Source organism: Carex rostrata, chromosome 19 (assembly GCF_964058835.1).
Source record: "Carex rostrata chromosome 19, lpCarRost1.2, whole genome shotgun sequence".
NCBI classification, from domain to species: Eukaryota; Viridiplantae; Streptophyta; class Magnoliopsida; order Poales; family Cyperaceae; genus Carex; species Carex rostrata.
Window position 1 is genome coordinate 2,735,422 of NC_135936.1, and position 26,349 is coordinate 2,761,770.

A 26,349-nucleotide genomic window follows, 5' to 3' on the forward strand; every position below is an offset into this window, starting at 1 on the left:
GATTGTTAATTTTTTTTTATTAACTTTTAATTATCACATAATTAATTGTGACAGATAAGAAAGAAAGTACAATAACAAAATTGGTATTCATAGAAAAAAATTTATCTCGACTCTCAAAATCTCAAATGATGCTCTCAATGTAGCACTCTCCTTCTTGAAACGAACTTTAACGGTGATCTCCTAATTTAAGGCCTTTTTAATATAATAAAAGGAGTGGAGATTTGAACATAACACTTTCGGCTTCATGCAGCACCACAACAGGATCAAAATAGGGCTGGATATAGTTCGTGCTCTGCCTGGAGTGAAAACTGCTCTGTTATAACTTTTCCTGGAAAGTAGTTGGCGTGTTAGATTTGGTCGGCATGAAAGCTTTCGTGTAAAATAATATTCGAGCCGGCCTGCCGGGCTTGGTACAGAAATGATGCTTGTTTATTTATAGGGGAGAGTTGTTCTGAACGCAAGATTTTCATTATTGAGAGAAATTTTTTTTTTTTATATTAATTTTGTCTTTAATAAATTTTCTATCAATTTTTTTTTGTAGATTAAGTTATTGATAATAAATGAAACATTTGAGACTTAACAATACAAATAGTAGATATTGTATATTTATGGAATCATAAAAAAAGAATGCAATGACTTTTATTCATATGATCATCATGATTACAATATATAAGGTAAAGAAAATTGAAAGAAAAAAATAAAATAGAAGAGAGATCTCTTAAACCATACCTTGTTTTGTAACATCTTACTTTCCTCTTTATTTCATATGACTAACATCAGAAGTAAAATAATTTCAAACTAGGGTATATTCCAATGCAAACTATATACGTTGAGAGAAAGGGGAGGTAGCACAATTGGCTAGGAAAATGTCTTAGAGTTGTTATATTCAAAGGTCGAGAGTTCGATTCCCCCTCACGAACCTTAGTAGCTACTACCAAGTTTTCAAAAGGACTATATACGTTAAAAATCTTTAGTACCAAAACAACATGCATGCCAAACTCTCTCTCTTTCTCATATACATATTTTTTTTTTCGGCTGAGCATCAATAATACTATTTCGTCTCATGAATTATTATTTTTCCTTGACCTAGCTGCTTATTTATTATCTATTTGAAAGCTAATACAGTCAATGCCACGCCAAGTTGTTGCCATACTGATGATTCTTCAAATTATAATCAATCTAACTACTTCTACCTTGGATGACAACAAAAAGACACGAAAATTGAAAAAAAAAAAAAAATAAATAAACCCAATCACATGACAATAAACGATCTCTACAAAATGAAATTATCTATTTAATTCACAAATAAAATACTTGTTATGTTATAACTTTCTCATAATTTTAATGGCACTTATTGGAACTAACAAAATTTGACCATATTTTTTTATCCAAATAGTTTTCGTTGGATCAAACAGAGAAGAATTTGTTCAGCATATTATTTTTTTGACTAGTCTCAATGAACTATCTCATCAATTAATTACTTATAAATTTTCATTGAGACTGTTCGAAATTCGAATCATATGAAGTTGCACAGGATTGATAGACAGTAATTAATGGCATGAATTATTTAAACAGAAAGCTTCATGAGTTCCCTTCCATAATTGATAGCAGAAATTAATAACAAGTAAAATAAAAAAAAGGTATTTAATAAGGGGCACAATTGAATTTAAAACAAAAAAAATTCTCTTAGCACTCAAAAGTAGAATTCATGTGCTTGGAATAGCACACCCCTATTTATATTTTATCACATATGGTACATAATCTTATGTGCTTATATAGCACATCTGTAGTGAAGGTCTAAAGGAACATCTTATTTTACAAAAGCGTAGGTCTACTATTATGTTTATAACCATAGTTATTGATTGGCGCAAACAGTTTGTCAAATCTAACCACTTAATATTTATGGGGTCAGTTGACCTTTTTGTCACATATAAAGGAGTGATTTGTCTTTTGGAAAATTAACCACTGAATACTGATATCTCTTCATTGGAAAATGAATTACAAAATCCAACTTCACAACGCGGCAAACACAAATGTTGTTATCTCAAGTTTATTGAAACTATTTGAAACCACATACTGAAGACACGGAGTATGTTGGAGGTAAATCAACCTGGAAGGGTGCGAGCAAAAATTGCTAAGCAAACTCAACTAATCTGATTTGGACGGAGGAGAACGTTGTTGGATCGAAATTCGAATGCAGGATTCTTTATAAATATTAAATAAAAGTTAGAAGGCTAGATCTCTATCTTTCTATCTAAAGAAAAAAAAAATTCCTAATCTGATTCGGCAAACAGAAAACCGTGCCGTTTCTTTCTTTTAATCGATGTGAAACTTGTTGCGAAATTGGAGTATCAAAGAAAAGCACATCTCATATGTGAATGTGTAAATCTGAAACTTTACAAAATCTTGCTTTTTTTCCTGCAAATTGACGATGTAATGTCTGTACATGCCAAAATCTTTATAAATAGAACAATTTATCAAGCAAAAAAGCAGTACATCTTTAAATTAATCCTATGTTACATTTGTGCAAAAGGACAGTCTAGGAACTAGTTTCTCCTATAAAAATAAATAAAATGAACTGTAAAAGAGATGGGTGCCAATCAAATAAATCCACTGCTGCTAAAACTTTGGAACTCCAAGCCTGCAAAAGAACATATAGTACATAAGACAACTAATTCCAAACAAATAAATAATAAGCCAGGAATATATCAAAGATAACACATGTAACCCTGCAAAACAAAGGCTATCCCATATAACCCTTCCAGATAAAAAATTTCCAACGCCGGTCCTCCCCCAAATTTCCAAAGTATTGGTGTAGGAGAGCATATCGGTCATTTAATAGAAGAAATCACCAATAAAGGGTTTCACGTGATATCAGCCCATTTATATAGGGGATAAACTTTTAGATTCTTCAGGGACAAACTGGAAAATTACCCCAAATGAGTAGAAAAACAAAAAGAAAACAGTGATCATATAGAGAGTAGAACTAGGGTGTTCTTAAGCTCACCATGTCCTTTTGGCTTCAAACGACTCATCCAAACGGTTGAAACCGATCTACTTCACGAGTGATGTGTTTATATGTCAAATTTTTGAATTAATTTAGCATAAAGTCAAGCGGTCAAAAAATGATAAAAAATGAACACATTAATAACTTATAAAACCATCTTTTTTTTATCCCTCGACTTTATACTAAATTAGTTTGAAAATTTATAAATTTGACATGTAAACTCATCACTAGTGAAGTAGATTGGTTTTAACGGATTGGATGAGTCGTTTGAAGCCACTCCGATAGATTTTTGAGTTAAGTTCACAAAGGAGCTCGGTGAGCTTAAGAACACCCTAATTCTACTCATCATATAGAAACATATAATTTAATATCTTGAGTAGAAAAAAAAGAAGGAAAACAGTAAATTAACTTAAAGTAATAATTTAATATCTAGAGTAGAAAACAAAAGGAAACCAGTAAATGACTCACAGTAATAATACTAAATTTGACAACACCAGTACACAACTATTCTCCCATAGACCTGAAATAAAGAAGTAAAAATATGGTTAATAAAGATAAGAACCAAAGCAAGCAGCAAAGATCAGTGGTCACTTGTACCAGTCAAACTAATATGGCACAACTATATGAGTCGACATAGCATACGCATGACGAATACGGAACCAGATGGCAAACAATACCAGTAAAGGTACCATCTATTGCAGTTCCAAACGAAGCCTCAATTGAGCTTTAATTCGCAAAAAACACCAGTCAATTTAGGTGCAGCTAGAATTCAGTACAATCTAGCACGAGAACCATCAGGAGCGAACTTCTTTTCTTCGGCAGTGAAAAATTATAATCCATGCTAATAAACTATTAAAAGAACAGAGAGAACGAACCAGGAGGGGGGGAGAGCTAACGAAACTCGTCATGGAATGGATAGTCTTCCTCGGTAAATATTGAGCTGTAAAAAGCGTATGGATTTTCTACCATCTCTTTCAAACTTAGCTTTCCATCCTTGTCAGTATCAGCCTGTAAAAGAGTAAACTTAACAATCAATGATTACCAAGAACTACCATTGACAATATTTCTAACTTTTTGGTTGTCAGCTCTCTCTCCCTCCCTCTCCATCTCACCTCATTCTGTACTTTTTCAGAAAAGCTTGTTTTGGACTTCAGATTGCACGATCAAATAATATGAGGCCACTTTCACTTAATGCATGACAGAGTTGGGTAAGAATCGTGAATTGGGACATAATTGAATTGACATGTGTTGAATTAAGGAGTAATAGCAAAAATCAAAAGCTTAGTTTCTAGAAGTTACTATACCAACTAAATTTCAGTGTAACAGTAAAAAATGAAATCCTTGACTATAATTAATATATAAATTCATAAATTATGCATCATTTTTTTACCAGTCTAACAATGTTTAATTTCATTAAAGTCACAACACATGAACATTACCATGCTTAAAAGATAATTGGCTTGTTGTTTTGCATAGAAGCGCTCTGATGGATGGAGGTTATTTATGAATGGCTTCAACTCCTCTGCTGATATGAAACTGAAAGTATGTATTCAAAAGAAGGTACAAAATTAAGGTCAGTGGACATGGCTAAATTCTCAAAACACCTATTTTAAAACAGACTAACAGGTAATCTGCAATTTCACAAGTAACAACAAAAAGATAAATGATTTGAATTCATGTACTAAAGCTCTGTACAGTCAGCTATTCACTTTATTTGCTTTGCACCAAACCTATCATCCTTCTTTATAAAAGAGTTAAGATATTCATACAATAACATTTTCTTCAGTCAATTTTCTAAAGAATGACAAATACAAAACATTGAATGCAGAAGTCACTTTAGTAACTCTTCTATATAGATTAATGAGGGTTAATTAAATTATACACCATTAGAAAATCTTGACAGTTCTTTTCTTGTTTTCATTTCACTTCTAATTAGGTTTCTGATAAAAGAGTGCAAATCTCTTTATTATTCACATCAATACTAAAGAAAAAGAATATAACGATCATGCTGCAAATACATACCCATCATTATCTTTATCAATCTGAGAAAATAATTTTTTAGCAGTTGCATCCCCATAATTATCTTCGTTTGGATCAACAGTAAATTCATCATAATTTCGGATTAAATAAAATAGACCACCATGATATTCTTGAAAGCTAAGCTTCCCATCCTTGTCTTTATCTCTCTCCCTGAATTTATACAAAGATATGAGAAAATAATAAGCAAATAAAATTATTACTGATCAGTCGTATGGAAGTATTGAAACCACTATCTATTGGTTGTATGATACTGGCTTGTACATAGTGAACAAATAAACAAATGAAGTTATCACTGTTCAACATTTGTACTGATCAATCGTGCAATATAGAGGTATTACACCAGTATGTGTAGCTCGTATAGAAACCAAAGGAAAGTCACATAGTGGCTTATCAATTGAAACAAAGGTCAAGTTAATAGATGGTACGAATTAATAGTTATAGTTCTAACCACACCTTGCAATTTAGGTGGACATATTAGCAGCAAAACCAATTTTACAAATTTCACATTTTTAGGGGTAAATCTGTAATAACATATTATTACACACCAAAAAAGAACTTAACAATCTCATACCTGATTTCTTCTTTGCATAACCAATCAATCATCTTTGTATTGGCACTATCAGCTGGATGCTGGAAGCTATCCAATGGCAGTCAGAATAATTAATGTCAATAATATAGAAAAGGTAACACTATCAATTAAAGTATAACAACAACAACAACAATAGCAGCAGCAGCAGCAGCGACAATAACAATACAATAGAAAAAGCTAAGGAGAGTATTAGAAGCTTAGGAAGGAGGTTGAATATACTCGTTGAATTCAGTGAGGTTAAGAAGGCCATCACCGTCCATGTCAGCAGCCTTGAAATGCTCTTCTTTCCACCATCCCATCCCATCGTTTGATGAGTTTTGTTCTGGATATTTTCACGTAATTAGGATGAAATAGAGGTTAGTATTAAATATAAACATATTAGAAATAAATACAGAAGCTAAGGCAGCCAGAATATCCAATACTGTTCTATCCACTTTTTTACATTTCTTCTGTTTCCTTATTCAAAAGATATATCTAGCATTGTAGTTTAGCAACTAAAGGTCAACTATTATATCCTTCAAAATGAAAGACAATCAAATCGCTTCTTAGAAATAGGATAAGTTTGTTTCACAGTCATGACAGAAGTGGTCACACTTGAATTCCTTCTACAAGTTTCTTTCTGAAACATAACTTTAACAGCACTACATAATGTACAATTTTGTTAACAGTATCAGTACTAGACATGTTTCAAGAAATGCAGTCTTGAATATATTAGAATTACTTCTGTCCAAATATAAACTCAGTCATACCCAAAAGCCAAGAACTAAATGCTGTTACCCACTAATAAGACATCACAATTTACACCAGAAGCCCAATTTGAGTTCAAATCTATGTTTTTAAACTCACCGTCAAACCGCCAAGACCAACTTGGCCTTTCATACTCGTCAAAAGATACCAGTCCATCTTTATTTTTATCGTGCAGTTCCATATCTCTCTTGGTCCTATGCATGGTTTCAATTCTCGCTTGCATCAGATTCCAGTCCGTCAGTTCCTCGGCTGTTATGAACCCATCTCCCGGATTCAGATCAATTTTAGGAAACAAAACCTCAACCCTTTTAGTCACATTAAACCGATTCTCGCTGTTGACGTAGTCCTCCGCGTCCATGAAGTCTTCCCACTCGGGTTGGGACTCCATGGCTGGCGCGTGTTCGACTTCTGGCATGTGGGTGTGCTCCCACTCGTGATCCTCGCGTCGCATTTCGATCTGGGAGATAATCGGATCGAACGCGAAATGGTGCGGATCCGCATGACCCGGATGACGGGACGCCTGACTGGGGAGAGGCGGGACGAAGGTGAAGTTGGAGCGGAGCTTGAGACGGCGGTTTGAATGGGTCTTTCGGGTCGAGGGCGCAGAAGAAAGAAGGTAGAGGAATACCAAAGTTAGAACTAAGAAGACCAAGATAACTGGGAAAGAAGAGGACTTGGAGTTGGCCATGGTGGCGGACTAGAGAAGGAAGGAGCTCGGTGGGTATATGTCTGGTCGGGAAAGTAGTTAGGTCCAACTGGTTAAAAGTCAAATAAAAAAAACTGGGGTCGGCTGGTGATGTGGCGAGTTGGTAATGGTTGAAGCTTAGTGGGGTCGATGGCCATAGACCAATGAGAAGAGAGATGTGCGTGTAGAGGTAACTTCGAGGAGCGACGAGTAAAAGATCCAAGAGCATAGACATTTTTCTTGGAATTGGTTTTTACCGTACCCAAACACCGGTAGACAATTTCTTGGTGGGACACTGGGAACTGTACCCTTTCTCTTCTTTTTTTTGACAATGAAATTCTTTGAGCGAGGGGATCTAGGTGCAGGTAGAACATACTTCATTTACCGAAGTCGAGCAACCGCCTGAAGCCGTAACTTTGCACGTCCGAAACCGTGGTTACGGAGCATCGAGCACTAATTCCTAGTTTGGACTTTGGACTCGGTAGTCGGTACTGTTCTTTCACATTAGATCGGCCAAAACGACTCTCTATCCTGTAACGAAAATGAACCCACATCAAACCGAATTCACATCCTCTCCAATAACTGATAAGACAATCTTTTATAATTACTAGATCTGGACCATTCTTTTTAACTTGGCACAAATCTCAAAGTCTAATAATGTTGCCCCCAACTGGTTGAGATTTAATCTCAAACCGTAAAGTGAGGATAATCCTCTGCAATACCTGAGAGGATATGAATCCCATCAAACCTGCATCACTTTTACGAGAGACCGGGCCGGGCGCTTTCTATACTGGAGAACTGGATTTTGTCATTAATGTTGGATTGAACTATTGTGATGAAAGGGCCAAAATTTATCCGTCCGATTTAGATCAAAGAGCGCAAAGCTTCTTATCTTGATTTTTTATTAGATGGTCCAGCCACTTTTTTTTTTAAAAGAAATATGAAAGTCATGCCTTTCAATTTCATATCTTTATTATTATAGCAAAGAATTTATCATATCTCAACTCCGAGCTCATAATTTTTCACATCAGATAACCACTGGAACAGATGGTGGTTCTTGATCCAGCCACTATTTCAAAATATATATCTATTTTGCATTGGTTTTTTTGTATGACAAGTTATGTTTAATGACTGTTTATGGTTTATACATCTATAACGGTTTTTAATAAAGATAAAAGATAGTGAATTTTAGCAAAGCAAAATGGGTGAATTAAAAAATAAAAGTAGAAAGGATATTTCGATCAAAGCAGTCTTAACTTTTGTTCAACTATATATTTAATAAGGCGGTAATCATATAGTAAAATATGCAGCTATTGTTATACTAGAAATCTAGTATATATTATATATTATTAAAGGGCAATGGGGTGTTACTGTAGCTAGGAACAGTAGCACCCCCACTCTCTGCCATATGATGCTCAATATATGTTTGAGATTATTTTTAGTGATGTCATCCTGTGTAATCAACTAATCACCTCAAAATTTCTCTTCACATTGTATTTGAGGGTCTATCGAACTGTTCAATTTCCTCCATGGCTCTCTCTGTCAGCTCCAAGACGCGTGTCCCTTAATTTGAAGCCGCGTGTCTCGCCTGTACACTTCCTATTTCCCTCTCCCGCCGCCAACATCAACCTCATTTTCCACTTCCTCCTCTTGCTGCTCATCTTTTCACCCTTTCTCTTCTTCTGTCACTACTCTCTTTGCTCCGCCTCTCTGCTAGCGAGTGAGCAAACGCCAATTAGAGGTACTTTTTTCTTCCGAATAATTCCTTTAACCCTGCTTTACTTTCCTCTTTCGTCATTATATGACGTTCTTCAACTGGAATTAGCCAGTGTACAGGTACATTTATCTCTATTTTTGTTTCTAACACTTATGTCCCGTTGATTTACCAAGAATTAGTGCTAATTAAGCAGCAGTTATCCCTAACCCCCGCACAAGAGATGAATTCCATCAAATAAGATTTCAAATGCATAAATCCTCAATGTAACAAATTCGAGTGAGTCTATGGTACTATGTATATCATGGGTTGTTACCGTGCTACGGCTCTATATTCGAGTTTTCAAATTCTAATGGTCGATCCGAACTGTTCATCTTGTTCTCCATATTAATATGTGTTTGGAGACCAAATTTTACATTTTTTGAAATTTTTTTACTATTTTTTTAGATATTTAGAAAATCACTTGATTTGAAAATTCTGGACCATCCAAAAACAATGATTTTCAATAAATCTAAAAAAATAGTAAAAAAATTTCAAAAAATGTAAAATTTGGTCTCCAAACGCATATTAATATGGAGAACAAGATGAACGGTTCGGATCGACCGTTAGGATTTGAAAACTCGAATATAAAGCCGTAGCACGGTGCCAAATCGTAATATGCATAGTACCATAGACTCACTCAACAAATTCACAATTCACATCAAAAGTTGTTATGGTTAATTACCGTGACTATATTATGTCTACAGCTCCATCAGATTGAGTTGGCACAATGTATTTTTCTTCCCCATGTCAACTGAGGCAAAATTTGGACACCACTATTATAGATGAGGGGTAAAATCATGTCCTGTAATAATACTCCTCTTTGTGACCAGTATGGTCCTACAGAATCAGTATTTAATTAGGTTTTCCTCTTGGCTTTCTGCATTTATTTCACACTACTTAATTAGGCTTCTACTGTACAACATCATTCTTCTTTTCTCATTCTTGACTAACGCCTACCAAGTGGTATCGTCCTACCGGCTAAACAAGGGTCATAAGAGATCTCAGTTCATTTTTTGTCTTGTAAGAATGCTCTCAGTTCATACGTTGTACGTATTGCACAAATATGCATTGCATCATATTATCAAAAGTTTCCTCACAAATCAAACATAAGGGATATTTAGTCTAAAGGGGCAAAATGGTTATTTGGTTTGAACTAACATTTGAACACTCAAATCTAATTCAGTAATTATGTGACATTGGTGACAGGATAATTAATTTCAACATGTATGTTTTGTTGAGGAAATTTCATCCGAGTGAGATATACTGACAGCTCTATCCATAGCTCACATGCATGTTTTCCAAATTTCAGGTGTTTCAAAGGGAAGAAATGTCCAAAAATCAAAGGGGAGAAACAAGGCGAGGTGACGTTGGGAACCCACAAGCCCGTTAGCAGGGGACACAACCATCATACACTCACCGCAAGAGCTTCCTTACCTTTGCACAAGTCTACCTTACAAACTGAAAAAAAATTGAACCAATATTTTCATCATTCAATTTATAAAGCCCTTGATTACCTTTTGAAAATACATATGGATTAGGAAAATACCTACCTTAACTAATATGCAACTTTCTGCAAGTGAAGTGATAGATAGAAGTTAAGAAATTGCAGACCTATGTCGAAGACAAACATTCACAAAATCAGAGAGATGTGCTTCAATCGACACACTTACTCTTTATATTGTTCAACCAATGGTTATCTTAGCAAGCCTCAAGAGATCTCAGATCTCATACGAGGTTGAAAACTTTATGGTCTCCTCCTCCTTTGTATAATTGATATTTATATTACAAAATTCTAAATTGGGTATGGAACAATATGGTAGATTGATTATTTAACAACTGACATATCGTTCCAGGGAAAATTTTGAGAATAATCATTACAGTTTCTCCTCATATTTTCCTTCACCCCTTATATTTGTTTTTTTTACTTAAATGCAGTGTTGTAAAAAATGGCCGTTTAGGCCGATTAATCGGACACGAACACAATTTCATTTAATGTTTCATTCAGAATCTGTCAAATATCATATTCATGTAACATATATCTATGTAATTAAAATGACATCTCTTGTCTATGGTCTGTAAAACATAACAATCTATATCACCTATATTATGAAGTTTCACAATTTCAGTCATGAACTAGAAATGATTCACGAATGCAATAATACTCAATGCAATAAAATGACATTTTATTAATTATCCAATTCATGAACAAAATATATATGATAAAATTATCGTATTATTGACTTCTAAATTATTACATAGTAACAACTCGAGCAAAAAGAAGATGTATTATTAAATTTTAAAAATATATATTAAGTGAACTAATCATAGAAGTCGGATATACGCCATACATATCCTTTTGAAAATTAATGTAAAAACTGAGATTCCAATTAATAAATAAATATTCAACTGATAACATAACCAAATTTAAAAAAAAAATCAAAATTTTAAAAATTGTTACAACTGAACCTTAAGAAACAACTGCTGTGTCAAAATTATTATCTGATTTACAACAACTAACAAATTCAGAACAAAAATGCACACTCTAAATTTAGAAAATATAATTTTTTCTATTATTTTGAACTAAAATAATTTGTAATTAAAATTAAGTACGTCCATTAATAAGAGATAAAACCTTGTCTTTAACTTTTTTCTCAACAAAATTAGCTACGCTCGTGTAACAAATGTACACATTGCAATTATCAATTTTTAACAAAATCACAACAGTACAACCACCATACATGTATCCAACATTTGCAGTATATATAAATTCATATTGCTCATTCTAAAATTCCAAACCTAAGACGATCTAGCAGAATCCAATTTGAAAATTTCAAATATACAATATGGAGTTTCAACCATCATTTAAGCTGTTTTTTTTGTCAATATTACTATTATGTTTTACAGTCAATAATAGTATGGGGTTCATATTTTGTGGGATGGACGGTGATGGTATCAATGCATGTGTTGCCATCGGTGAGAGGTTCCAATCCGCCACATCCAACACCTAAATGTTGCCATGCCGCAAGAGGAGCCGATTACAAATGTTTTTGTCATATTCGACACTATGCTGTGTTTCCTTGGCTGGGAGTTAGTTTTGATCAAGTCAGAAAAGTGCCGGGTAAATGCGGTATTACTCGGCCTCTTTACTGTTGAAATCTCAAGATGCATGTCGTTGATTTATATGCATATAGAGTGTAAATTTTAATTTGTATAATTGTGAAATAAAAATGTGCATAGTTTTTGTGTGTTTTGTTCAAATCATTGTAAAAAACAGTTTATTTTTTTTAGCTATGTTTTAATAAATCGTAAGTTGATGTATATGTTGAACTCTAATTTTTGCGTGAAATGAAGTCTTAAATCTTTTTGGAATGTCAACTTTCTTCTGTTTTTATTTTATTAGAAGAATTCATGACAAATATAATTTAATTATAAAAGATATTTATTCGTTCAATTATTTTAAACCTTTTGTAATCATAACACTAGAGTTTTTAATTTGATTATAGCCTTTCTATTGTTGTCACAAATGAGTTTAACATTGTCACAAATGAAGTTATAAATACTTAGAAAATTAATTCATTCTTCACCGACAACCTAAACATAAGTTATTATTTAAAATTTGACATTTTGAATATTTGATATATGATCACTTGTGTTCTATCATTCATTAAACAAAGAATTTGGATCTTGGACAATTTTATTCAAAATCGGATAAAAAACGCCCAACCAGCTTTGAGATTTGTGTAAAAGATTTAAACTTAATTAATTTAAAAGATCACATGAATCAAAATCTTCCTCGTAAGCGGTGATCAAATCGTCATAGATTTTTCCGACTAGTCGACCGATTATTCCTGATTAATCATTTGGCAGTGTCCTGTCCATCCGACGAGTGCATACCGCTATTTAAAACACTGCTCAAAAATATCAAAATATTTTAAACAACTTGAATTCTACAAAATTGAACCTTTTTATTGTTTATTACTACTTCCACTGCCAATATACTCTACAAAGTCTACTCAAATTGTTTCTTAATTTGATTGTTCTCGTAAAAAAAATAATATACAATAAAATTTATTTGCATATTTAAATGTCACTATGTCTATGTTTACTTAATCAATGCAGTTCCCGAAAAGAAAAATATGCTAAAGAAGAAAACAAAAAACGTCACCCAAATATAGAAAAGTGGCATTGTTTGTAAGTTGCTAATGTGTACTAGAGGTATCATTGATTATTACCTTCAAGAAACATTTTACTAGTAGTACCAATTGAGTTACACAACCAATTACAATTTTACAAAAAATAAATTTAAAAAAATTACATTGCATATAATCAAACATGCTTAGGATGAACACATGCTTTTATTCGGGGCTGATTTTTTAATTTTCACTGACATACTTTTATTTCTTCTTAACTAACTCCATTTTAGTTAATATTTCTTATTGATAATTTCATTTTTCATTGTTACTATCATTATCAAGAGTGAGACTATGTTGCCTTTAGTTTGCAAAAAAAGAAGAGAGAGACTGTTGCCTTTTAAAATAAGAGTTATTTTTTACTTCACATTCACATTAAAGTTTAAGGAATCAAACCGAATCGCTCGAGATAATCTCCGTACGAAAATATTTTTGAGGACCCATATTTATACTTTAAAAGAAAATAGTTGAGTAGAAAACCGTATTTTTTTTAGAAAATTATGTAACATATGATTGCTTTATATAATAATCGTCGTCGTTATCATCATTCGTTATGTTTCTAACTCGCTACTGTTATTTCTAAATATATTTTTAACAAATAATAAAGAAGATTATTTATGAAAAAATTAAATACAGTACTATAGTAATATTTATAGAAAACCATTACTTTAGATGGTCCACAGACTTTGGATCATGTGATTTTTTATCTATCTAAAAAAAGTTAAAAATATATAAAATTCGGTCTCTATATGTATCTTCACATGAAAATCATGTTGAATTATTAATTATTTGAATTTTGAAAACAAAAATATAAATTCATAATACATATCGATATGCACACTGCAAGGTACCACAGCCTCACTCATCGAGCCTTTTAGCTGTGTCACATTAACCCCGAAATTTTTATTAATAGAAAAATATTAAAAAAAAATTGATAATAGTTAATGACATCGACAGATTTTGAAATATAAGAAAACCATTGTGGTTTATAATGTCTCGCCGGACGTTATAAACGATAACGTCCAAATTACTAGAATCAATTAAACCACTAATTAACAAAACAGTAAAAAAAAAAAACTGGACGTTAGTGTTTATAACGTCCAGACTCAAACTTAGAAATTATGTCATCTGATAGGTAGAACTTGAGATTTTCTTTTTGCAATAGTCTAGACGTTATGGTTTTTTTTTATTAATTAGGAATTTAATTAATTGAGTTTGCCAATATAGACGTTATGATTTATAACGTCCATCGGACGTTATAAACCATCACAGTTTATTTTATATCTCAAAATCTACCGAATTCTTTCACTATTTTCAATTTTTTTTTTTAGTTTTTCCTATGAATAAAAAAAATCGGCACATTAACTATGCTTTCATCCACTTGATTCAGTTTCACTCTCCTTATGTCTTGATCAGATGACTTTTGCATCGCACTTCTTTCTCGTGAATAAAAATATGTGTTTGATATGTTTAAGGTATAATATAACTCTTACTTTCTTTTGGAATTTTAAGTTAAATTGTTGTACACCTAACTTTATTTCCTACCATTGATTTATTATAAATATGTTTAAGGTAAAATATGTGTTTGGACTTTTGTCATCGATGTTTTAAAAAAAAATTATCTGTACCCAAAAAATTTCAAATATACTTGGATAAATAATTTATAGAGGTCCGAAAAAATAACCCTATTTTATCATATTATTTGCATTTATTTATTATAATTTATTATATATTAATAATCACTTCAAATATTTAATAGGGTCAACGTAATTATTCTTAAAATTTTATTATGAAATTATTATCATTCGCTGTTTTAAAATAAAATGGAACATAATATTTATCAAATTATTTTTGTGTTTCAATGTATTCCGGAAAATGATAGAAGCATCAAATGGCCGAAAGACCTTTTCTTGATCATAAAATTAATTGATCTGGGCACTAGCACAAAGAAATTCGAATTACATGCATTAACTCAAAACTCTTGAGTAAGATCTGAACCGTCTGATTTAAATGCGCACTAATATTAAAGGGCTGCATGTATTATTTGAGCGGACTGGATTGATCCGTATTCTAATCGTACGGTTAAGAGAATAACTCAAACGGTACAGTAACGCAGGGACGAGGATTCAGCCCAAAATCCGTTATATGATAAACATGAGCTACAGTTTTTGGATCACGCTTAACTAAACAGAAACGACGGGACACCATACCGCTTGTTTCGATACCTCGCGGCCGAATTTGGTTCCACCCAACCAGCCCATTTCTCAATTGGAGTCCAGATTCTCCAAACACGCAAAGCCGCCCCTCTTTCTCTCTCATCGTACTGCCCCAATCCCCTAAAACTAGGGTTTCACCAGAATCGACGATCTACCTCTCGAGCTATACTCTAACAAGGTTTCTGGTCGCTTTTGGTCGTTGCGAGGGTTTCATCTCCAGGAGTCCAATGGAGGAGGCCCAAAACGGCGTCAACGGATACGAGGAGGTCGAAGAGGAGGTTGAAGAAGAAGTCGAGGAAGAGGTAGAAGAAGAAGAAGAGGAAGAAGAACAGACGAGAGGAGAGAGCGCTGGATTAGGTAAGGTAGGAGGACAAGGTACGACCATGGCAGCTGATAAGATAGATAGCTCAAATGCAGAGACCAAGGAGGCTTCTAGTGATTTCGGTTCGATAGGGTTAGTATTGTAAAAAAGTAGGGTATTTTCTAGTGTTAGCTTAGTTTAACAAGACTTCCTTTGGGGTAGATACGAATAGAAGGAAAGTTACGTATATTGGTCTGCTGTTACAACTTGCAATGAACTAATGCTCTTGTATTTTTATTTTCATTTTCTGGCAGAAAAATCTTTGTTGGAGGCATTGCATGGGAGACAACAGAAGGTATTCCTCTTTTCATCCCTAATTTTATTGCTTCCCTTCATGTTCCAAGTTGAATTGGTAGAAAACAAGTCTTTGCCAAAATTTATGATCTTGTTGGATGGATTTGTTTTACCATCTTGATTATAGAATATAGGATATCACACGTGGCTTATTGCCTAGGTGGACTTTTAGCCAGTTTTGTTTTTAGTACATAGGATTCTTTTCTACTCTTCTAGTATGCTTATATATTTTTTTTTCTCAAACAAAGAATGGCCTCTGTTCATGATTACTGTTATCCAATCTTGTTCAGTACGTTGGATTGTTTACACATGCATGCTTTCATTTGAAGCTTGGTTCTATCTTTGAGTAATCACACTTTTAGATACCTCTCTATTAACTGGATACAGAGAGTTAACCACATGTAATACGCAATACTGTGCAGTGTGCCCCAACACACTCTGTTCCTCCCCCTCTCCCACCCTCCACTGTAAAAAAAAGAAAAAAAGAAAGAAAGAAGCACCACCACCACTAAGCAGCATCTTTAACTATTTTTACTTCTTTTTTTTTTGGAAAAATGAGCAAATAGCAGTTTATTCTCACTTTCTTTACTCATGTTTATTTATTCATTCATATTATCCTTCGTCTTCTTTTTTCTGTTCCAGAGAGTTTCAGGCAGTATTTTGAGAAATATGGTGAGATAACGGACTCGGTTATTATGGTAGACAAGGTCACTCGCAAGCCTCGTGGGTTTGGATTTGTTACCTTTGGTGACCCGTCTGTTATTGACCAAGTCTTCGAGGATGAGCATGTCATAGATGGTCGAAGTGTAAGTTCTTAGAGAATTCAGTATCAGTATGGTACTAATGTACTTGATTCATCCTTACCTTCGTAACTGTGACCAAAGATAGAACTTTAACAGTATGAGCTTAGTCAATTGGCACTGTATTATTGTAGAATCTTTGTTGGTAAGAGTCAGACCTGTTCTGGTCTTCCCTGGTGGTCTGTATGTGTTTAAATAATATATTGTACCAAGGAATACTGAACTATCTAGTTTGCATCCTACCACATTGAGAAGGTGCAAATTGCACAGATACAGTCAGAAAAAGGTAGCTCTGCTGGGACTTTTTTGTCTGGTCCTGTGACAGATTACAAGTCATGTTGTGGGAAAGGCTATACCATAAATGTGTTTACCCTGTTCTATTGTGTAAACATTGTTTTGACAGCAACCAAACAACCTCATCCGTGAATTGAACTTGAAAATAATTATTTTGTCGAGAAGTAAAATTTTGAGATATTAATATATGTAGTTTGTCATACTTTCCAGGTAGATGTAAAGAGGACAGTGCCAAAAAAAGGTGCAGCGTCAACAACAAAATGGGGCCCAAGGACAAAAAAGATTTTTCTTGGAGGCTTGCCAACTTCTGTAACTGAAGGTACTAATCTACTCTCAATGTCATGGAACTGATATCATGTTATTTTATAAATTGATGCCTCCTGGAGTTGTATGATTCTGGTGATTCACCATTGCAAGTGATGATTTGAACTGAGTCACTTCTTTATTTTACTCGGTCCACTCACAAAACCCCTGTTTGTGTGTTGATATGAATGTCCTTGTCGGAGCTCGATCCTAGTTAACAATAGGTACAAGGAAGATCCGTGAGTGAACAGAAACATTGATCTAGACATCATATACAACAATGGTTACAACTTGCATGTGTGCTAGATTATACCTTACCTTTTGACCATAAGCAATCAAATGATATAATTTTGTAGTGCATCATAAATTGTTTTTCTTTTATTTTGGATTCGGACCTTATATGGTCTTGTTACGTGTCTGCTTCTCTTTTGAAGCTTCAAGAAGGAAAGTGATACCTTCTATTGTTATTGACCTGAATCTGGAAATTTCAAGTAGACATAACAATCTAATAAAGAAAATTAAAATATAATGAAATAAAGTCAGTTAATGCCTTGATACGTAGCTCCATGAGTGTTCTTGTTAATTCTAGATTCTGGTCACCTCTGCCATGTCTATTATAAGAGATCATTACCTCCTCAGTTTTATTGTAAGTGAGATATTGTAATGCAGATGATCTGAAGGAGCATTTCTCAAAGTATGGTGAAATAGTCGAGCAGATGATAATGGTTGATCATAGTACTGGCCGCTCCAGAGGCTTCGGTTTTGTCACTTTTGATAGTGAAGAAGCTGTTGATAATGTCATGTCCGATGGAAATATGCACGACATTGGTGGCAAGCAGGTCTCTCTCTCTCACACACACACACAAACACACACTCTCTTTCTAAAGTCTCAACTCATAGTTTCTTCTATACTTCAAGCACATTGACTCCGATTATTGTACTTGTTTCCTGAACGATCCCTTTTTTTCTAGAAAAGCAACTTGCATATAGTGATTTAGGTGACTTGTAAGTTAGTGTCCTCTGGTGTTTCTCAAATGCTGACATTTCTGTTTTTTTTTTTTCTAATACAAAAATATGACCAAGTGTCTCCAAGTTTTTCTTATTATTGACCTGAGTATGGCTACAATGCTAATAGATGTAGTGATAGACTAGTACTCCTGATCAAAATGAACGACCTGGTCTATTTATTGTGGTGTAAGCTTTAAAATTTGGTTCTCTTGCTAAGTTTTATGGTGTCATTAGATGAGGACAACAAATAGAGTTGATGATGTAATGAATTTGTCAATTCATCCTTAGTAATCTAATGTATAATTACTCTTTTTGAACTGTTGATTTAAGTTTAAAAAATATCAATGGAGGGTTACTCAGATTTCAGATAGATCTTTTAGTACCAAGTCCTTTGTGCTAAATGTTAGCACCCTAGTAGTTGCTCATATATACCAAACCAAATCATGAAGTACAAGCCTGGCATGCTAATTTTATTTGTTTGGTTCTACATTAGTTTAAGATAAGGGGCAACTCTGCTAATTTACTGATCGTTTTCCACCAAACCACTGGAAAATAATGCAACAGTGATTGTTTCAAACAGTCAAAAACATGCGAGAAATCATCTACTTGCTAAGGAAGCTGAGCAAAAGGAAACATAAACACATGTTTTTTGTTCAGATCTGACCACCAACTTCCCCTTTTTCAGGTTGAAATAAAGAAAGCTGAGCCAAAGAGGTCAGATCCACAATATAACAGCAGAAGTAGTGGACGCTCCTCATACAGGGGCAATGGGGGTGGTGGTGGTTATGGTGGTGGAAGCAATAACGGTGGCGCTAGTTCATACGGCTATGGGGGTAGTTCATACCCGTCAGGAGGTTATGGATATGGATCAGCTGCTGCTGGGTACGGGTATGGTGCATCTGCTGGCAGAGGTGCTGCTGGTTATGGTACTGGATATGGTGCTGCTGGTTATGGTGCAGGATATGGTGCTGGTTATGGTGCGTCCATGTACGGGTATGGTGCTGGATACAACGCGATGTATGGTACTGGTGCATATGGTTATGCTGGTACCGGTGCTGGTGGCTATGGCACAGGTGGGTATGGTGCTAGTGGTGCTAGTGGGGCCAGCACTGGTGGCCGCAGTAATTATGGTAGTACTGGTGGGGGCAGGGGACAAGGGAGATATCACCCGTATGGGAAGTAATGGGTTTTTGGTGGTACTTCCAATCTAGAAGTTAAAGCTTAGCAGAGAGGTTTTTAACTTATTAGTGATATTCAAGCCATAATAACCATTTTTGTGGTTGCCACTGTTTGTAATTGTGTCTTGAGGGGGGGTGGAAAAAGGAGCATAATGCAATTTTATGTTATGACAGCTCAATATGAGAACTTAAATAGTTATTTTTATAATTTGCTAGTTAGATACTTGTTGTGATGTAACTTGTTTCCTGTTTCGGACTTACATTTGATGTAGGAACATAGGTTGGCTGTGTTTACACCAGATACTCTTCTGTTTTGATGTTTTATATGTGGGAGTTATTTAGCATAATAGTTTCTCCCAATTAGTTTCATTTTAGATTGTATTTTCATTGCACAAGTGAGGTTGGGTCTCGAATGAATTATATAGCTTATTAAATTTGAGTTCGTTTTCGGTGAAGGGATTGAACTATCCAATTCAACGTAGTGATAATTTATAAACATCGGCAGCAAAATGCGGAGTCTTTTTTTATTTTTTGGTACACGCAAATATATTTTGAATTTAATTTTTTCTTTAAACGGACAGATTAAATTAGAACAAATTGAAGGTTTGGAATACTAATATTTGAATGTTTAAGGATTAGGATTTAATTAAGTATGCATGCATTTTGCAACAAAATTTATCTAGAACTTGCATGCATGATATGTTTTCATAATTTCATAATTATTCGAAAACATATATACATTCTAAACATTGTTTTAGTAATAATTTAAGTAAAAATGTCAGATTCAATTATTTACTCGTGTATATATGATTTAATTACTTAAAATAAATGCATAACAAAACGAAAAATGGTACAAAGAAAAGAAAATAGAAAACATGAAAATATCATGGAAGGAAAAGAAGAAAGGGAGGCGCTATTTTGAGAGCAACAATTAAATTATTGAAGACAGAAAATTTTCTCTTTTCATTACAAATTTTCGTTTTTTTTAGTATCTTTTAAACATAACACAACAAAAAAACAGAAATAGTAAAAGAGAATTTTGACTTTATAATTCTTTTTCAAAAGTAAATAAGCCATTTTAATAATTTAATTAGAATTAATCTGGATCCACATTTAGATTCTTTTATTCTTAAAAAAAATATATATGTTAATTTTCTGCATTTAGCAAATTAGATCTAAACGATATCTCGAGAATTTAAAGGACACATGGACACTATGTCGACATCCTTACTACACTTATCATAATTAGTTGCGATTTTCGCCACATCGCAGATGCAGCTGTTTTACCAAGTTGACCAGCACTCTCTCAAAATTTAAAAAAAGCACAATATGGGCCTGTATTTAGTGGGTCCATCGTACTGGAAATTCTTCCCTTAAACACCATCCTGACCGTCCGATAGCATTGCTTCTTTCGTGACGACATTCGCTTCGGATTGCTAAATTTGCTGCGATCAGCAACTGGAAGCCTGGAACTGGTCTACCATTAAAGTTTCAGACTTAATTGGTTTTCATATTGAAATGACTCGCGTTGCTACATTATTGTATCAAAATAAATTTTATCATTATTTTCTATAAGATGAATCATGCTAAATTTTTTTTTCTCCGACATGCTACAAAAATTATTGTAATTGTAAAATTTTCAACATATAGCATGTTTTTTATATATAGTGTATTCTTTATTTATTTAATAATTATTATAATTTATTGATAGCAACAAACATGTTTAGATCGAATTAGTACTATTTTTGGTGTAGGAATTAACAATATGCCGTGTACAGAAGCACTTTACAGCGACAACTCTTTCGACACCTCACCTCTACACTTTATATAAATCTGGTCTTTAATTTATTTCAGAAAAGTACATCGCAGCTCTGTCTCCGTCGCTCTCTGACTTGCACCATTTCAATTTTCAACAACTATTGTGTGTGCAAGGCTCCAATCCATTGAAGATCATAGTTTCTTTTCAATTTTCCTGTGAAAGCGCATCGATCAGTTCTAATGTCTCTCTCTCAGGTAGGGGGTCACTTCTGTTTGAAGATCATAGTTTTTGTTGTTTCTCTCTCTCTGTTTTTTTGTTTTCTCTATAAAATAATTTCATTGAGAAATGAGATTTAATAGATTTATTTGTTCTAAATTCTTCTTTGTTTTATCCTCTCCAGGGTCTTGATTCTCCCATCTCTGTCGCTCGCGTTCTCAACCAATTGAGCAATCTCACTGGTAAACTCACTTCTCTAAATATACCTCTGAAGTTTCGTATTTGTGTAGGTACCCCCTAGCTGTTTATTTGTTCTCTATAGTAATGTATATTTGACCTGTTTTTAAATTTTCTTTTTTTTGTCTCGAATATTTGAGAGTGTTGGCGTGCAGTCTTAACTCCAAATTAACATGAAAGTATTAAACCCCATAAATGATACTTTTTTATCCTTTAGGTATTGAAGGTAATAACTTGCATGCAACGAAAAAGTTAGTAAATTCTAAATTAATAGCTTCTTTAGACTTATTTTGGTTAGAGAATTGAGATGTGCATCATTGCATGTGCTAATAGTTGTTAAGGATCAGATTGCCCCTGGCTCGCGCACCAATGGGTACACAGCATGTTGCCTGTAATTGCCAATACAGATAATGGTGTGTGTGCAAGAGGCGATCCAACCCTTAGTGATCACATTTCTCCTAATTATATTTTCCGGCATCTCCTTCATGTTGTGATCATTTATTGCTTTGAAAACAGCGGTTCCCCAGTATGGTTACTAACATAAGCCCAAGTAATGCCTAAGAGAAATATGAACAAGGAATCTGTACACATAAATACACAGATTTAAATTTTATATATAGAGGCGAAGTTGTAAATTTTTATGTTTTCTGACATCCTACCTATGTATGTCAGAATCTGTCTCGACAGCTAGCTGTCTAGGATCGGGTGAATCAGACACATGCCGCAATGAGCCAGCCGCACTGCGGCTAAAGCTATTCGCCATAGCTGCAATCCTTTTCTCCGGAATTGTTGGCATTGGGACACCACTTGTTGGTCGAAAATTTAGGCACCTTGACAGTAGAAATGGCGGTGCGGGCTTTATTTTAGCGAAGGCATTTGCAGCTGGTGTCATCTTGGCAACCGGTTTTGTGCACATGTTGGATGATGCACAAGAGTCGCTCACTAACGAGTGTCTGCCAGATGTACCGTGGCAGCGGTTTCCGTTTACTGGATTTATCGCTATGTTAGCTGCACTAGGTAAATTTTTTTTTTTCTATAAATCTTTATAAATAAATTTTGTCGAACTTTTATGTTGCTTTGAGTAGTGATTGCATAATTTATTTTGCTTTTATTCCACATAAGGGACTAGAAAAATGGAAATGAAAATTTGCTCCATAATACATATCATTTGAAAGAGAGATAAAATCAAACCATGTTTGTCAGGATATTGTCATTTCATTCACTTTCTTTGGCCAATTGCTAAAAAGAGATTACCTACATTAATGCTGGAGTTCTTTCTATGAAAGTAAGCAACAACTTTTAGGGTCGGTAGCATGTTAACGAAGAGCCTGCGCTAGCTATAATCTCACTCTGTTGGCCAATTAAATAATGAAATCCTTTTGATTTTACAAAAATGAAAAATAAGGAATAAAACAAACCTTCGTGTGCCTCCAATAGGATCTGTCCATTCTCCATCAAAATGCAGTATGCAGTTTCAGGCAGAAGCCTATCAAATACTGTATGTGTATGGGGTTGCATGTGGATTTTAATTATGTGATTATACTTAGCCAGTTCTTTTTATCATTGCATTTAAAAAAAATATCATGTAGCAATTTATTTGTGTTAATTTCTGTACTGCCTGGCGCAGTGGTAGAGTCTCCACTTGTGTCCTGGAGGTCCTGGGTTTGAATCAGCCTCCTTGCAAAAATGCAAGGGGAGGCTGCCTAGAAATTGCTTTCCCCATACCCCACAATGTGTGGGAGCTTTCGGCACTGGGTACGCCCTTTTTTTTAGTTTCTATAATTAATCACAAAAGAAGTTTATGATAACTAAGAAATCAAAATTATAGTTAAAAAAATACACTTTCAAAAATAAAGTAGGATTAAAATATAATATATATGTTGGTTTTGGTGTTAACAACAGTATAGCTGTTCTGTTCACATATGTAGCTACATGATGCCTATGTGAATTGCATTCCCCCATACTGCATACTCGATCAGTGGCCGTACAAGTGGACTGCATACATGGCCACATATAGCTATCCCCAAATCGGAACGGCATATTATTTCCGCATCACATTATTACGGGCATACTTATATGCAGTCACATTCCACTACATATGGCAGTATTTTAAAACATTATTTTTTAGTTCTTTTTATATGCAAATTTCAACCTTTGAATTTGGTTACCCTAAAATCTGATGCTTTATCTGATAAAGTCTATTAGAGAAAAGTTTTATGACAAATGCTGCATTAAGGCAAAGTAAGTATTTCTACTGGCTATTTTCCCCCAGTTAAAAACATTAATTGGGTTATTGCTGCACCAAGGCAAAATTTATTGCCTAAGCTTGGATCTATATATAATGGTTTAGGTACTCTCGTGCTTGACTTCTTGGCAACCCAATTTTATGAGAAGAAGCAATTGCGTGCAACTGAAGCCAGCACATCTAGCAAGGCTAGTAGTAGTACTTCCAGTGCTCACAAGGCAGTGGCAGATGAAATCATAACCATTGATGAGGATCGAGGTGGCATTCAAGAAAACAATCCAAAAAATATGCATATCATTGGAATGCATGTACATGCAGCTGCACACAAACGTGACCATGGAGATGAACAAATGCATGGTCATGATAAAAAACTTGCCGGCCACAAGCATGAAGTTGAGTTATCTTCTCATGGGCGCCACGTGGTTGTAGCACAGGTGATAAATGCTTTGATCTTAATATGGCATGTTTTTATGTCTTATATATATATTTTAACCTATTCTAGATGTATCTTTTTTATTATTATCAGGTGTTACAAATATTATTGAATCAATGTCGCGTAGCAATAATCACAAGTTAATCTGACCTTGTCTTAAAGATGTGGATATCAACATTTTTGCATATTTCTCCTATTTTTAAACATCATTTTCTCCTATTGATACCTATATCATATGATAGCGTTTATTTTGCAACTTTGTTTATTTGTATCTAGTATTGTGGCATTATATTTGTTTTTTATCGCTATATAATGCCTTTTACTTCTGATGTCACTCAACTGGTAGATTTTGGAGCTAGGAGTCCTGTTGCACTCAAGTTATTATTTGTATCTAGTATTGTGGCATTATATTTATTTTTTATCGCTATATAATGCCTTTTACTTCTGATATCACTCAACTGGTAGATTTTGGAGCTAGGAATCCTGTCGCACTCAGTTATTATCGGATTATCATTAGGTGTATCACAGAGCCCATGCCAAATTACACCTTTAATCGCTGCTCTCTCTTTTCACCAATTTTTTGAAGGATTTGCTTTAGGAGGTTGCATATCCCAGGTAACATAATAACTCTTCTGTACATTTTTTTTTCCTTTTCTCATTTAGTATCCCGGGTACCACATAAGTTATCTTTAGAACTAGCTAGAATTTTTCCATAGGTACCATGAAAGCCAATGAGTTGCACTTATTAAAATATGGAAATCTAGCATTTGTCAACAAATACTTGTTTTGAGTTATAATTATGCCATTGTTAAAAGTGTTTTAGTTTGGAATTAAAATACTAGTTGTAGGTCAGTGGAAGATTCTCTAGTTGAAAATTTCAATATTGTTGGCGTCAGTATCCTTATTAATGTCCACATACATACTTGATTTGTGATAAAATAAATTTGAACAGTAAAGAAACTAAGAGACTCAAGGAAAAATAATGAACTATCACTAGAAAGGCTGACAGTGGCTGTCAGTTACAAGTAAGATAAATAAAAAGAACCAAAAAAAAATAAAATTACATCCACAACAAATAAACCTATCATTAGGAAGGTTGATTACTTAAATATTACACTGCATCATTTCTTCTTAATACAAATCCTAAAGTTGCAATATTTTCTTGCTAATCAGGCTCAATTCAACAATTTCTCTGCCTCCATAATGGCAACATTTTTCTCAATAACAACACCATCTGGTATTGGTATTGGCATTGCCATCGCATCGTTTTACAATGCGGATAGCCCGACAGCTCTAATACTTGAAGGAATCCTCGACTCAATTTCTGCTGGAATTCTCATTTACATGGCGCTGGTCGATCTCATTGCTGCCGATTTCCTCAGTCGAAAAGTTAATTACAACAAGAGTTTGCAAGTTGCCTCTTATGTGGCACTCTTTCTAGGCGCTTTGTCTATGGCGGCCCTTGCTATTTGGGCATGATCAATACTTCTCCATTTCTCTCTTCTTTAATTCGGTAGTTCATTTTTTCATTTCTTTCTGGTTGGTCTTAATAGGGGAACAGTTTGCCTGAGTTTTAAATTGTGATGGCAGGCTGGGTGAAAATCTTAGTTAGAATGCGGTTTGCAATTAGCTTTAGGAAAATTATTTTTTTGTTGGTTTACATTTATTAAAGAAAAAGTTTTTTTTTTTTTTTTGGAGAGAATAAAGGAAAAAGTGTTGATTAAAAGATTGTTGATCATTGTTTATTCATGCATCCATGCGCACTTAACGCGTTATGTGCTGATAGCGTTAACATTTAAGTTAATTACACCCTTTTATGGAGAGTAGAGGAAGGAATAGGAGGTAAAGAATAAAAGAGAATGGAATGGAATAGAAAGGAAGATTAATATATTTAATCTCTTTGTGTTTGGATGATTAATGAGAGAAAATAAATTTAACTTTCCATTTTGTCTTATTTCTTGTTTGGTTGATTAAAATTTAAGAGGTTAATA

The 26,349-nt window shown here is 34.1% G+C and overlaps 3 protein-coding genes and 1 long non-coding RNA gene across 7 annotated transcripts; 3 read left to right on the plus strand and 1 right to left on the minus strand.

Annotated features, from left to right (window-relative positions):
- Positions 1 to 2,343: 2,343 nt before the first annotated feature.
- On the minus strand, positions 2,344 to 7,136 carry LOC144571364 (Calcium-binding EF hand family protein). 2 transcript variants are annotated; one of them, XR_013517494.1, is made up of 8 exons: positions 6,483 to 7,136; positions 5,856 to 5,958; positions 5,619 to 5,684; positions 5,030 to 5,197; positions 4,447 to 4,543; positions 3,883 to 4,015; positions 3,476 to 3,527; positions 2,344 to 2,641 (listed from the first exon to the last, which is right to left on the minus strand). XR_013517494.1 is itself a non-coding variant. In XM_078320639.1 (7 exons), exons 1-6 carry the CDS (start codon positions 7,069 to 7,071, stop codon positions 3,899 to 3,901), a joined length of 1,140 nt encoding a protein of 379 aa, XP_078176765.1. In that variant the 5' UTR covers positions 7,072 to 7,136; the 3' UTR covers positions 3,415 to 3,527; positions 3,883 to 3,898. The 2 variants fall into 2 exon arrangements, 1 of the variants encoding a protein (XP_078176765.1); XM_078320639.1 differs by lacking the exon at positions 2,344 to 2,641 and having other exon boundaries at positions 3,415 to 3,527.
- Positions 3,401 to 5,023, plus strand: LOC144571365 (uncharacterized). Its single transcript, XR_013517495.1, has 3 exons — positions 3,401 to 3,540; positions 3,899 to 4,127; positions 4,568 to 5,023. It is a non-coding gene; the product is annotated as an uncharacterized LOC144571365 (long non-coding RNA).
- An 8,136-nt stretch (positions 7,137 to 15,272) lies between the features above and the next one.
- Positions 15,273 to 19,815, plus strand: LOC144571287 (uncharacterized). Its single transcript, XM_078320518.1, has 6 exons — positions 15,273 to 15,684; positions 15,846 to 15,886; positions 16,528 to 16,691; positions 17,190 to 17,298; positions 17,952 to 18,121; positions 18,976 to 19,815. The coding sequence occupies exons 1-6, from the start codon at positions 15,458 to 15,460 to the stop codon at positions 19,471 to 19,473; spliced, it is 1,209 nt and encodes a 402-aa protein (XP_078176644.1). The 5' UTR covers positions 15,273 to 15,457; the 3' UTR covers positions 19,474 to 19,815.
- A 1,505-nt stretch (positions 19,816 to 21,320) lies between these two features.
- LOC144571288 (zinc transporter) lies at positions 21,321 to 26,084 on the plus strand. 3 transcript variants are annotated; one of them, XM_078320520.1, is made up of 7 exons: positions 21,333 to 21,481; positions 21,628 to 21,685; positions 22,353 to 22,697; positions 24,031 to 24,117; positions 24,148 to 24,359; positions 24,824 to 24,973; positions 25,532 to 26,084. In XM_078320520.1, exons 1-7 carry the CDS (start codon positions 21,467 to 21,469, stop codon positions 25,835 to 25,837), a joined length of 1,173 nt encoding a protein of 390 aa, XP_078176646.1. In that variant the 5' UTR covers positions 21,333 to 21,466; the 3' UTR covers positions 25,838 to 26,084. The 3 variants fall into 3 exon arrangements, with proteins under 3 accessions (XP_078176645.1, XP_078176646.1, XP_078176647.1); XM_078320519.1 differs by having other exon boundaries at positions 21,321 to 21,481; positions 24,031 to 24,359; XM_078320521.1 differs by lacking the exon at positions 24,824 to 24,973 and having other exon boundaries at positions 24,031 to 24,359.
- The last annotated feature ends 265 nt before the right edge of the window (positions 26,085 to 26,349 follow it).

Excerpts from the sequence above, each read along its gene's own strand:
- LOC144571364 (XM_078320639.1), bottom strand. The coding sequence starts at position 7,071 with ATGGCCAACTCCAAGTCCTCTTCTTTCCCAGTTATCTTGGTCTTCTTA. Across the intron at positions 5,685-5,855 it reads AACCTCACTGAATTCAACGA|CTTCCAGCATCCAGCTGATA; the intron begins GTATATTCAACC and ends GCCATTGGATAG. Across the intron at positions 4,544-5,029 it reads ATTGATAAAGATAATGATGG|TTTCATATCAGCAGAGGAGT; the intron begins GTATGTATTTGC and ends ACATACTTTCAG.
- LOC144571287 (XM_078320518.1), top strand. The coding sequence starts at position 15,458 with ATGGAGGAGGCCCAAAACGGCGTCAACGGATACGAGGAGGTCGAAGAG. Across the intron at positions 15,887-16,527 it reads TGCATGGGAGACAACAGAAG|AGAGTTTCAGGCAGTATTTT; the intron begins GTATTCCTCTTT and ends TTTCTGTTCCAG. Across the intron at positions 16,692-17,189 it reads ATGTCATAGATGGTCGAAGT|GTAGATGTAAAGAGGACAGT; the intron begins GTAAGTTCTTAG and ends CATACTTTCCAG.
- LOC144571288 (XM_078320519.1), top strand. Across the intron at positions 21,686-22,352 it reads CCAATTGAGCAATCTCACTG|AATCTGTCTCGACAGCTAGC; the intron begins GTAAACTCACTT and ends TATGTATGTCAG. Across the intron at positions 24,974-25,531 it reads TAGGAGGTTGCATATCCCAG|GCTCAATTCAACAATTTCTC; the intron begins GTAACATAATAA and ends CTTGCTAATCAG.